The sequence below is a fragment of the Centruroides sculpturatus genome, unplaced genomic scaffold (genome assembly GCF_000671375.1).
Source record: "Centruroides sculpturatus isolate CEXI.00-Female unplaced genomic scaffold, Cexi_2.0 scaffold325, whole genome shotgun sequence".
NCBI classification, from domain to species: Eukaryota; Metazoa; Arthropoda; class Arachnida; order Scorpiones; family Buthidae; genus Centruroides; species Centruroides sculpturatus.
In genome coordinates, this window is record NW_019384556.1 from 663776 (window position 1) to 677271 (window position 13496).

The window sequence follows — 13496 nt, forward strand, 5'->3', positions numbered from 1 at the left end:
TCATATGAACTATGTCATGAAGAATCTGTTTATTTGAGAGGTATTTTTACAATTAAAATCGTAGTTTTTGGAAAAACCATCTGTTCTTGCCTGTCTTATATCTGCCAAGAGAAACAATTGTTAGATTGAATACTTTATATTTTCAAAAATCATAATTGCAGACAACGATACCTTTCTTCAAACTTTGCCTTGACCTCTCGGCGTGCTTTTCTCCTCTTTCCCGGGTCTTTCAACACCTCTTTGTTTACGACAGATTTATCAAACTGAATGTCTACCATGTATCTGTTTGGTGGTTTAGAAATTAGTACTTTAAACAAAAAGCATCATTAACCAGTCAAATGTTACTACCTGGTTGGCATTAGATGATTGTAATTGTAAACTTTCATGAAAGGCTTGATCTTGGATCGCTTGGCTATCTTCTTCTTGCCCATGCGTCTTGTCACCTTACGGGGGTAACGGTCTACACCAGCTATGAGAGCATGACCATAAGGCTTGTCTGACGTGCCTTCATCATTGTTCTAAAAAAAAAATTATATTAGTTTTTATTGCTGTTTTATTTATCACTGAATGATCTTTGCATACAGAAGAAATGTAATGATCACTATATACAGAACTGTCATATTATTAATTTATTAAAAAGCCATCTAATTATTTAAAACATAATATAATGAAAGTACACTGTACTTGAAGTAATATATTGTATATGAACATTATTTTTTTGCTATCAATGCAAGATTTAACTCAGATACTGGCAGTGAAAACACCAAAGCAAATCATGATGATAATTATCTTCAGCACTTGTAGAAGTTTTGAAATAATTTGAAATGAAGAAAAAACAGATTGTTACTGGCAATATAACAAACAAGTTTAAGACAATGAAAAAGATGAATAAAACTGCAGAAAATATCATTAACAGAGAAGAAATGTCTGTACAGTGCAACAGAGCACACAGATAAGGTTTTAATGTTGATGCCAAAGAGGTATCAAAACTTTACAACTTTAAAAGATGGTTTAAAATTTTTGAGACAATTAGCGATGGCAGCTATAACCCTAAGCATGGTACAAAGTAGGCAATATCACAGCAAACTGGTCAGAGGCAGTTGAACAAAATTCATTTAATCATTGTAAGGACAACCATCGATTGTCCGGTCATCAACTCAAAGACACACTACATCACACTATCAATATATGACAGAAAGTATGTGGTCCCTTCAAGAACTCACACTTGTCAGATCCAAAAAATTAATTTTTGAGTGATGATCAGAGGATGCTCATGCACAGTGAAATATTTATACCACTTATTTTGGCTACAAGCTGAAATTTCAAGTTGAAAAGTTTTTCAACTGATTATCATATGTATTAATCATGATCATTTCATTAAATTATTGAAACTATAAAAATATATATTATTATTGTATATATAAATATTACTAAAAATATTTTATATATTGCTTATTAATTCATGCCGATAAAAATACACAAGAGGTTGTACACGAAGCTATAAGAATCACAATCACCATCACCAATTTTTGTTATTTTATAAACAAACTATCAAGTAATAGTTCACAGAGGGATTGACAAAATGTTCATTGGTTCTCTAGAACTACATCACGACTGATATCACAACAGGTGACAGCAGTAAATCAAGAAGAAAAACAGTCATGTGAGCATAAAAATAGCTTCTCACATCATGTCAAAAGCAATCACATCAACTAGTTTGCATAGGGCTTAACTAAGATTAGTGCAATACATAAAACCTGAACTGGAAAAGGAGCTTTTGTGACCAAGTGACATGCTGGGGAAGTATACAAATAATGGTTAAGAGGTTGCTCAATTAAGATTTTTTCTATAAGATATTGATAATCCTAGCGATTCACTGACTGAAAGCCAATGGAAGAATGTCTCAGTTAGAATCTATCATTGCTTACCCATATGTAGGTCCAAAAAAGTTATATGCTAAAGATATAATGACAGGGAAATGGAATAGAAAAATTAGTTATTTAAATTATCCCAAAGATGAAGACAAATTGTAGATGGAATCAGGTCCTCAATGAAGAAAAGGAAAGCTCAACTGTAGAAAATGAAATCTTGATAGCCTCAGTTGTTGTAGATTCAAAAAAACTGAATTTTGTTGAATGAAGAACAAATTCTTAAATCAAGGAAAATCCTCTGACTTCACAATAAAGATGAAATGGCTACTGCCAAAAAACAGGGACTCAATCTTGAAAGTGAATCTCTGTCATCCTCTTCCAATGACAAATTAAGATTTGGAAAAGCATAAGGTGGAACAAGCAAAAGCAAAGTGAATGCATTTAGATAAAAAGAAACCTTTATATATAAAATTATAGAAATTCACGCACAAATTTTATACGGCAATTAAACAGATAGAGAGATGTGATCATTCATGTAATGAATTGTTACAAGTTATCCAAATCTAGCCTGAAGTGACAAGAGATGCAAACTGTAAGAATATCAGCTACTCTCCCACTTGGGTCAGCATGAAAACTGTTTTCTGCTTTGAAATTAATAAAAAGTTCACAGTAAAAAACAGGAGTCTGAATCGGTCCATTATTACTAACTCTGAGTTCTCTAGCAATGAATTTATCTCAGATTCCACAGACCTGATTGAAAGTACTTGGAAGTAAATGTGATTTGTTCTTGTCAAGTTAGTGTTATTTTTCTTGGTTTACCAACTCCAAAGACTGGAGCTGGCAGACCAAGTTCCAAATCCAACTTCAACCCAGGCTCAGAATTTTAGGTCTGAAACAGACTCCTCCCTCTAAATAATAATTTAAAATATGCTTCAACTATATTTTAGCATTTTGTCACTACCAAGTGAATCACCAGGCTTCTTTTTAATCTCAAGTTCTCTATATTTATGTGTTAGTGGTTGCAGCTATGCCATTATGGCATTTTAATTAAAAAAAAAAAATACATTAAACCAAAAACATTTTTTACAGTTTAAATCAACAAAAATGAAACTCTAATAATATATAACTTACCTGCATATCTATATAATTTGTTGAGCCAAGATTTAAATGAAAACATAAATAGCTACACAACAAAATCAAATAATAAAATTCCATTATGCAAATATGTATAGCTAACTAAAACATATTGGTACATGTTTACACCCAAAATGTATTAAGAGCAATTTTAAATTCAAAGCTTTTCACATTTCAGTAAGTGCACAAGACTTAATACATGTTAAAATCCTCTAACTTAATAATGGATGGCCTAACAAATTAGTTACTAATTATAAGGAATAATATTGCAAACAACACCTGCAACACCCAAAAACCAGCATATAAATACTAAAATTTACTCATTCTAACATTTCCATTTGTTTATAACAAACAATATTATCCTACAATGATGTTTATTATAAACAAATGGAAACATCAGTATGAGTAAATTTTACTATTTATTTGCTGGTTTTTTGGGTGTTGCAGGAATCTAGTTACATAGTGCGAAAATTGCCACTGGCAATATTTTTATTAAAACAGCAACAAAAACCCTAGTCTGCTTATTTCGATACTCAGCATGAAATTGAACCTCAAATAACACTTCAAGAAAACAGCAAAATGTTGAGCTTCCATACAATGGATACCCCGTGCACTACAAACCTAGTAATTTCACTATGTCATAAAACATGTTTGGGCAGAAAAAATAGGAAATGATTTCAAGAACAGACAGCAGTTTTAAGCAATGCCGCCCAGCATTTCCTGAGTAAGGATTTTTTATCGACTGACAGAAATTTTGGGGAATGTTTTGGGATGACTTTCTTTCACTAAGATCTTTTTCAGAAGACTAAAACAAAAATTTTTACATCAGAACTGTGAACTGTGATGTGAAAATTTAAACATTGTGATGTGTCATTTGAAATTATTCATTAAAACATTATTCAAAAATAATTCCTATTGCTAACAAGGAGAGAGGCAAATGTTTGGTTCTCTGATTAGAATGAATTATGGTGAGCATTGTAGCCTTAAACACAAACAGTTCCATGTCCAAACAATAGGACCACTGAAAATTGAGTGTTTACCTTATAAGTCTTTGGTAGTTTCATGTTTCTGAGTGATGATAAATAAGAGGCTAAGTACTGCAACTAGATGATGTACGTTTGAACCATTTGAATTTTAGTTTAGTTTTGTTTTTTTTATATGTAACATTATTATTTTATTTACAACCAACAGACTGCCGAAAATCTATCGGGCTAGTTTTATGCTACTTATTAAATAAATTACGTAATCAATTTGGTACTAGAGGTAAGCGTTAGGCGCCATCTCTTATTAATATTAATAATTATAAATAATTTTAATTAATTTAAATAATTTGGAACCGCTGGGAGAAAAAATCGGCCCGGAGCGGGACTCGAACCCACAACTCCTGCTTACCGTGCAGATGCGTTGCCAGTTACGCTACCCGGACCTCCGATCCGATCTCCTCTTCCAGCGTATATAATCTAACTACTTAACCATCGACGGTTATTACAACGCCGGCTGGGGACACATTCAGTGCCCACGTCCTACTTCCCATACGGCTCTCAACCGGCCANGTCCGGGTAGCGTAACTGGCAACGCATCTGCACGGTAAGCAGGAGTTGTGGGTTCGAGTCCCGCTCCGGGCCGATTTTTTCTCCCAGCGGTTCCAAATTATTTAAATTAATTAAAATTATTTATAATTATTAATATTAATAAGAGATGGCGCCTAACGCTTACCTCTAGTACCAAATTGATTACGTAATTTATTTAATAAGTAGCATAAAACTAGCCCGATAGATTTTCGGCAGTCTGTTGGTTGTAGCTATAATTATATATCGGGTTGGAGATGTTTGTATATTATTTTATTATTTTACTGCAGCATTGGTATTATTATTACTATTATTATTCCTGACATTTAAAGTGTATAAAACAGATAAAAATTTGTGATGTCATTTCCTGTTTAGTGAAAACAAGCCTCTGTAGATTTAACTGTTTTATGTCATTAAATAAAACTTTCATTTCTTCACATTTATTTTTACATATTCTACATACTATATCCTCACAAGTAAATAAGCTTTGAATGTTGTGGACAAAAGGGATAATCTGATATGAAAATACACTAGCATAGTCCCAGTGTTTTATTATTGAATTGTTAATATTATGGTCAATTTCTTCATGGGCTCACATTTGTTACACTTTAAATGTCACTATAACACCATATATGAAAACGATATTAAGAATATTTTATTTAACAACATAGCATCTCTTGTTTTATAAGCTTTAAATGTGAGGAATAATAATAGTAATAATAAGATAAAATAATAATGTTAAACATAAAACTAAACTAAAATTCCAAAGGTTCGAACATACATGTAATTCCCTTAGTGCCTTATTCATTTCGCTATGAAACTTCAAAAGGCTTATAAGCTAAACACTACATTTTCAGATGCCCATTTTTCTGAATCGCTTGATAAGTGGATCCTATTATTAGGACAAGGGGCTGTTTGTGTTTAAGGCTATTTGCTCACAAAGTTTCGTTCAAATCAGAGACCTGAACACCTGGTCCTCTCCTTGTAAGTCACAGTTTGAAATGTTACTTTTGATTTTGAGGCACCAGACTAATAATGCTACCAGCACCTGCATTAATTTAATTAGTAAGTAAAACTAGTGGTGATAAATAATTTGATAAATAATAAGTGGAAAAAAAAACAAATAAAATAAAAATAAAAAACTGACAAAATGCTGGTGATATCTTTTAAGTTTTCCAGAGCAACCCGTGTTGGAGTGATATTTGTATTAAGTAGGACTAGTTTTCTGCTTTGGTGAATAATAGTGCTTCAGTGAGATCATTTGTGGAAGTCCTGGAATGCAATTTCTTTAAGTTCCTAATAAGAGCATTAACCTCTTATCTTACATTATAGTGGTTTCCTGTAAGACAAATTTTTATATTATGATGATTCCCCTACTTCATGACCCCTCTTTGCATGTCATTAATTACTGCTGATTTTCTTTTCAAAAATTTATATTCAAATACATTGTGTTAACTAATTCTAAATTTTTATTGTCAAAAGATGCGTATAAAAGAGCTAAGACAACCTAATCCAAAATCTTATAATATACTGAGTAGCAGAGATTGATAGTGTTTCCCACCTTCACTCATGTTGCAATATCATTGCAGATTAGATCACTCTTTAATAAGTGAAACTGTGGCTAGTTACATGAGCTTAATATATTACAACTTTTAAAGTGTAGAAATATAAAAATACAAATTTCTGACTAAATGAGATTTAACTGACAATTCTGGAAACATTTTTTCTTAAGTTGTGCTTCTTAATGATTAAAAAGAATTGCATAACCATGATCTATAAACTAACAAATACAAGTTTTCTTTGACAGCCAAATTTCCAATTTTATATTTTAGAGAGAACTACTTGACCCCTATAGCTATTTATTACAGTGTAGCATTTCAATAGTATCACATGAGCAGAGTAAATTGGCACCTCATGTGGCAAATACCTATATACAATAATAAATATAATTATGGTAAAAAAAATTTTTTTTTAAATTAACATAGTAATTGAACTGCAATTTCTAGGTCCCTGACATTTTCAGGTTTTTCCAGATAATCTCAATTTCCCAGAAAAAAAAAATAAAGTACTTTTTGCATTTGCTATCAGTTATATTTCAGCCTTCTATCATTGTAGAATGATCAGCGAGAACTTATTTTAAAGAGAATTATTCAGAGATCATAATGGAATTGCAGATAAAAAATCCATTAAGATTTCATTTTGTAGCAAATTTAAATTTCAAAAATTTGACTTTGAATATTCTGACATTAAAAGTCCATCCTTACTACATGGAGTGTTTTTTTCTAACTTTGTTCTCTTAAGACACCTCTCTAATACACAGGTCCTAAACACAGAAATTTTTGGGAGCGATGCGTATAATAAGAACTATAAGTAAAAATTCACCGGATTACTTAACAACTCTGCACAGTGGACGTGTACAAAGAGTGTCACGTGACAGTTCTCGGTGCTGTCCAGTCACGATATATCATAATGTACTATAGTATGTATTTTGTAATTAGAAATGACTTATTATGTTACTGGTCATATTAAACGAGTTTATAACAATAATAGGTAAAATTTTACCAATTTACATTTATGTGCACCGTCATGGCAGTGGTTGCGACTATTTGTGCTCCCAACACTCCTCCCAGAGGGAGCTGCTGGCAGGCTGCCGATTGTTTAACGTCACTAGTTATTGATTCACGGTAGTTCTTGAACATACTAGTATCAATAATTAGTATGTGATTGAGTGATGTCAAAATCTGGTCACGTAATAATGGTAAGCGTCTGCTGTCCAACATCTACTTGCTACTCCGCGATGTGAACAAGGCGGCTTCCACCATGCAGAGTCAGTAAGTAATCCGATGAGTTTTCGCTTATAGCTCTTATTATATGCGTCGTCCCCAAAATTTCTGTGTGTTTAAGACACGTCTACTAGAGAGGCGTCTTAAAGAGAGAAAAATTAGAAAAAAACACCCCATGTAGTAAGGATGGACTTTTACCTTACTTTCAGATGTCAAATTCTAAACTGTAATTTGTTTTATTTGAAATATTAAAATAAAACACAAAATAATCTCATAAAAATCACATTGGCTTAAAATAATTTTTCATAAAAATCTTAAGATGTGATGGTCAGATGAGACACCAAACTAAATTTGTATGACCATTGTAGGCTTGACCATTGACCAATATTTATGCCACTTATTTCAGAAACAAGCTGCACTTTTAAGTCAAAAGTTTCTTGATTGATTATCACACATATATGGACACCATAATTACTTCATTAAATTATTGAAACTATAAAACACATATCACCAAAGATATTTTATATACCACTTATTAATTAATTCACTGCCAATAAAAACATAACAGGTTGTAGCACAACGCTAGAAGAAACAATTCAGAATTACAGATTTTCATAATTTCTGAGAAATATTTTGTACAGGGATAGAAGAAAAATTCATCAGTTTTTTAAAGCAGTTACAAGTGACATCACCAGCTACAACATTGTGAGACCGTCAAAAAAAAAAAAAAAAACAGTCACATAGCTACACAAATCTCATCCATAATCACTTCAACATCTGTACCAGGCCCAACACAAAGCAATGAAGTTAACTCAGAGGGTTATATAACCTTCAAAAACATACAACAATACATTTCTAGAGGTCTTAAATCAAAACATAAATATAATTTGTTAACGTACATAGCATCTTACCACCAATAAGATGTTTTATTGACCATCATACATATAACATACCTAACTATCAAATATTTAAACCTTTATTATTCTTTCTACAACTGGCTATATATCTAAGTAGCTGTGCCTGCAGTTTTGCCTGCATGGAATTCAGTTTGTGAATATAACAGTATCAGTTAGATATTTTAATTTATATGAATATTTTAGGAATGCATATGGGACAAAAGATATTCATTATTTTAAGCAACAACAAATAGGCAAATGTTCAGCACAAGTTCAGACAAACATATGCACTGCATATCTCACCGACCACACGGCGCGGTTACCTATCTCATATACATACGTGTCTTGCCCCTCACCACCCGCTGACACCAAAAATATAACGCTTACCTAGATGATATCTTTTAATTTACATGAATGTTTAACGGAATAACATACGGCCTATGTCCACCCTGAAGGTCCATTCTAAATATTGGTGAAAGAATTTTTGAAATCTGATGAGTAGTTTTGGAGATTACCTCCTACATCCAAACTTACAAACTTTACCTCTTTATAATAGTATAGATTATGTATTTTAAAACAACAAAACAGCAAAACTTGATTACCTTTACAATGACTGCCTTCCTACCAGCATATTTTCCATTTAGTACTAACACCACTTTTCCAATTTTCATTATCTTTCCCATCTTGGAACTGTTAAATCAAGAACTTACATTAAAATATATACACTTACAAATTAATTGTCAGAAACATTACAATTACTCCACAAAATACATTCTAATTACTCAGACCATTTCTTTGTTTCCTAACTCAAGTTTAAATTTAATTATCATCAACATATTGCTAACAGTGATATAAATAATTCATTTTACTCCGTTTTATAAGCATTTTTACACGTTTTACCATTGAAAACATGGCCGACCCATCTGGGCCTATTAAAACTTTTAAATTTATTAACAAATCATCTCTGAACAAAAATAAAAGATTACATCTTTAATATAACTCTATCTGTAACTCTCACGGCAACAAAAACACAACTTACAGCTAATATTTTTACCGATTAATGCAGATTCCGATATTACTTTAATCAGATCCCTCAACGCAGACACCTTTTCTTCTCCCAAAAAATGGGAAAGTGTTGCCACACTAATCCACATTTCGAATATTTTTATAAAACAAAAATTGCTTCATTCGTTAAAATTTATATATAGATATAAATTTAATTGCGGATAATTAAATAAAAATATTTCAATTATAAGTTATATTTTAGATTGATAAATTATGATGTCTATGAGTAATAATTATAAATTTTAAATCCGGATACAGAGCCATTCAAGTATTACGTCAGTAAAATTTGTCCTATTTTGATCTCTCTTTCCCTATTGTCACCAGTCATCCCAAATCAAAATATACCTTCCTCTTAATTATTAGGCAATAAGTTTTTGTTAACTCTTTTCTCCCTAAGGACGCCAAGAGGGTCTATTGTCTATGTCCCATTGTAGATTCCTCAATTACGGGCTGGAGGAATCCATAATCCGGTCGTTTGGAGGAATCCTCCAGGCGGCAGGATTGTGGGAAAATGTGCCCAACATATCCGAACGGATCGTCTCCAAAAAAATTCCTGGTTTTTTTCAATCTGAACCCATTCGGATTCATTCCCGAGTCTCACAGAACGGCCATCTGCCATCTTAATCGCTCGGCCGTCCGATCGCCGTTAGTAACAATATCGTTTGTAAAACAAAATCGTACATTTAGAAATTGGTAGATATTTAAATGTTCGTATTATTTTACAAAAAAGATTCGTTCCCATATATTCATTGGTCTTTTACCAGGATGATGTTACGTAGGAGAGCGCTATATCGAAGTTTCAACTGTACTTTGGAAATACAGTATGCTGTGTGAGTAAGTAAGGTAGAGTATGACAATCAAGGCCAACTCTTAAATAAAGTGATGAATTATTTATTTAGCTCTGTTTTCCTCTTTCGAAATAGGTTTTAGAAGTAAACAAATTCGGAAACAGGGAAAGTCCTTAAATGTAGTCTAGTTGACTTTCCTCCCAATCAGATGAAATTTTCGATTCTAAACCGTGTTAGAAACATAAGGATTTTACTAAATTCCTCTAAAGACCGAAAAAATTTACAACGAGCATTGTTAGGTTTTTAAACAGTATTTTAGAAAATGAAGTTCAATTTTAGAAGTTTCACCGTACTCATTTGACCACATTTAATGGGTATTAATTTCGGAAATGAGCTGCAGCTAGTTTTTATATAAAAAATGGCACTCTAGAACTGAAACAAGCTATAATATGTTGAAAGTTTTCTCTACATACAAAATAAAATAATCACAAAATATATATATATATATATATATATATTTTAATTTTAAAACGCATATATCAATATATTTTGTGAAATATTAAAATTTTAAAGCACACCACTATATGTTCTTTATAGTTCTAGAACTAAATCTCGAAACTATGGCATTTTTTGCCGTTTTTTAGACCCTACTAGACACTCCCAAAACCTCCCTAAACACGAGGATCGGCACCTTTCGACCGCCACTTCCGGGGAGCGCCATTGGGAGTCGCGCCTCGCTCTCTCTCTCTGCTAAGCCTATCGCGTGTCTAAAAGGCAGCAAGACGTATTCTAACGACACTTCCATCGACAAAGACCAAAGAAAAGCCCTGGCAGAGGGAGAACCGCCTGGAGGGCATGTCATGCGCAGTGAGCTCCTCGGCCTAGCATGGCTCAAGTATGAGTTCCGAACTGTTTCTGGCAGAGCGGTGAGGAGAGAAGTGGATTGGCGGCGGCCGGGACCGGGTTTCGATCCCCGGCTTAGGTAAGAGGTGTAGTAATAATAGATATTTGTATTTACAGGCAACAGGTGGCGACTCCGGAAGGCTCCGAAAATTTTGCTTTGCTTTTGGAAATACAATAACTTGGGATACGTTATTAAAACTACTAATGCTTTTATTAATATTTAGCATCGAAAGAAAGTGCCGAAATTTACTTGAATAAGTATCATTAAAATAGTATCGGGTGAATACTATTTTACCACAGCTTAATCCATGATGAATAGTACAGCGTTTAAGTGCCGCTCCCGATTTCAGACGGTAAAAATAAATGTCTTAAGTGGCTCCACAAATGCTCAATGATAATTGGGCCACTTATCTACGAAAACTAGGTCGAAGAAGTATGGAAAACGTGACAGAGAATTTGTGGGAAATCGGCCGCCTAGCATAATCTTTGCAGCCTTGTCATGAATAGCAATGTATGAAGACGTAGGATTTCCTTCGAGGTGCCATCAATGTCTCTAGCACCATTTTAGGGCTGGTCAACTGTCATAGTACACTGACCAAGTACACTGAAAATTGTAAGCCATTGCGAGCCTTTGGGAGGAGGAGTAGCGATTTTAAGACCTTCTGGTGCATTACGTAGCGTGCAAAGAGACACAATTATTACAAATTCCTGTTTGGACTTTCATAAATATAGATGTTATTACTTTACAATAACTGAATAACTCGACATATGTAAATTTCATTTCTATAGTTTTATTTATTAGAAAAACAGGATTATTTTAACTTTTTAAGTGAAATATTTCAAACCGATTAATATTTTTACATAACACGCGACGTAAAAATATATTCTAACAATACGTAACGCGTTGTTAGAATGTATTGTTCCCTTTTTCTATTGTAGGTAGCCGATTTTTTCCAATTCTTTTAAAAGTTCCGTGGGTTTTTTCCTTCCTTTTTTCAGATTTTCCTGAAGAATCGCAATTAAGTAAACCAGTAATGTAAGCAAATTATTATATTTGATTTATAAAAAATCAAAATGGAATAAAGCGCGATACAATTGTCTGTTCGTTCAAACTTCGTTAATTAATCTCAAGAATGGAGCGATATCGATGAAAATCAAGATCATATATGAAAAGATTTTAGATGGCAGAGAGAGGTCCCATTAATTGTACACGAACTTCCGGCCCGTACCGGAAGTCACGTTTTACGAATTGAAATTTTTTAAAATTTAAATTACAGTATAACATTAAAACTTATATTTCATATTTGTTAAAATTTCCTTCTGAATAGAATTTATTTCATCAGATTAAAATTATTCAGTGTATATTGAATTTATTGTATCTGAAAAATTAATAATTAAATGTATTTTCACTTTTTCAGTCTCAAACTTCGGGTCGGCATTAGAACGTGAATTAAAATCAAGAAGAAAGTGTTAACGTAAAACCATTCAGCATTTCATTTTCATTCTACTCGGCAATTCAGGAGTACTACGTCACAGTTATAAACGTTGTATATTGTACTCTCTTCTTCATGCTCGCTCAGGGCAAGAAATAAGCCATCGACGGGAGGCAGAGAGCTCTCTGAGTCCCGCTTTTTTAAAGCCCACTAGAAGCGAAGAAAGAAGCCATCGACGGGAAGGCAGAGAGCTCTCTGATTCCCGCTTTTTTAAAGCCCACTAAGGGCAAAGAAAGAAGCCATCGACGGGAGGCAGAGGGACACTGTGTCTCGCTCTCTTTAAGGCGAGTATTCTGGTGTTTTTTTCTTTGTTGGTTTGTTTAATGAGGTTCGTTAGGAGTTCGAAGTAAATTAGTTTATTGACCCTAACCTGCGTTTGTTTTATTACGACCTCGTATATTTATGGGTTTTAGTTTATCATTATTACTACTTGTTCTAATATTGCATCCATTAGTTTAGATAGTTTAGTACTGTGAAGGCACGTAATAATTCTAAATTGCAATATTCTAAACTCACATACTGTGAGTTTAGAATATTGCAATTTAAAGTAATTAGAGGTAATTATAAATATTTATTGTGTGAGTTAGGAAGAATGAAACTCGACAAGTAATTCGAATCACTTGTGGAGTTTCATTCTTTCCAACTCTTGGTGGAACTCTGAAGCAGCCACCTCCACGTGGTGAGTTCTGGGTTGTCGTTCGTCTGGAAATGACGAAGGGCAAGCGAAGAGCTGCTTGTTCCTTTGAACTGAATAATTTATATATATATAAAAATGAATGTATGTCTGTCTGTCTGTGTGTGTGTCCTTCATGCATTACCACACCGTTTATCCGATTGCCGTGAAACTTTGGGAAGTTGTTTAATATACTCCGGCGAAGGTTTGTGGCATAGTACGATTGCCATGAAACTTCGGAAAGTTTTTAATACACTCCCGCGAAGGTTTTTGGCATAGTACATTTATCCTACGATAGATGGCGCGCGTTTACACGAGCATT

The 13496-nt window shown here is 33.2% G+C and overlaps 2 protein-coding genes across 4 annotated transcripts in view; one reads left to right on the forward strand and one right to left on the reverse strand.

Moving 5' to 3' along the window:
* Positions 1 to 9392, reverse strand: LOC111623881 (60S ribosomal protein L27-like). 3 transcript variants are annotated; one of them, XM_023366608.1, is made up of 5 exons: positions 9292 to 9392; positions 8855 to 8942; positions 349 to 518; positions 172 to 282; positions 1 to 101 (listed from the first exon to the last, which is right to left on the reverse strand). In XM_023366608.1, the coding sequence occupies exons 2-5, from the start codon at positions 8933 to 8935 to the stop codon at positions 53 to 55; spliced, it is 411 nt and encodes a 136-aa protein (XP_023222376.1). In that variant the 5' UTR covers positions 8936 to 8942; positions 9292 to 9392; the 3' UTR covers positions 1 to 52. The 3 variants fall into 3 exon arrangements, with proteins under 3 accessions (XP_023222376.1, XP_023222375.1, XP_023222377.1); XM_023366607.1 differs by having other exon boundaries at positions 9307 to 9390; XM_023366609.1 differs by having other exon boundaries at positions 9332 to 9367.
* Positions 9393 to 11899: 2507 nt separating this feature from the next.
* LOC111623890 overlaps positions 11900 to 13496 on the forward strand; it is an 8663-nt gene continuing 7066 nt past the window's right edge. The window contains exons 1-2 of the mRNA XM_023366620.1: positions 11900 to 12044; positions 12427 to 12785. The gene's annotated coding sequence lies outside the window, so the exon portion shown is untranslated. The remainder of the gene's footprint in view (positions 12045 to 12426; positions 12786 to 13496) is intronic.

Bases quoted from the DNA above. Each gene is read 5' to 3' on its own strand.
- LOC111623881 (XM_023366608.1), bottom strand. From the start codon at position 8,935: ATGGGAAAGATAATGAAAATTGGAAAAGTGGTGTTAGTACTAAATGGA. The intron at 283-348 runs GTAGTAACATTT...ACCACCAAACAG, and splicing joins AATCATCTAATGCCAACCAG to ATACATGGTAGACATTCAGT. The intron at 102-171 runs GTATCGTTGTCT...TTCTCTTGGCAG, and splicing joins AAGGCAAAGTTTGAAGAAAG to ATATAAGACAGGCAAGAACA.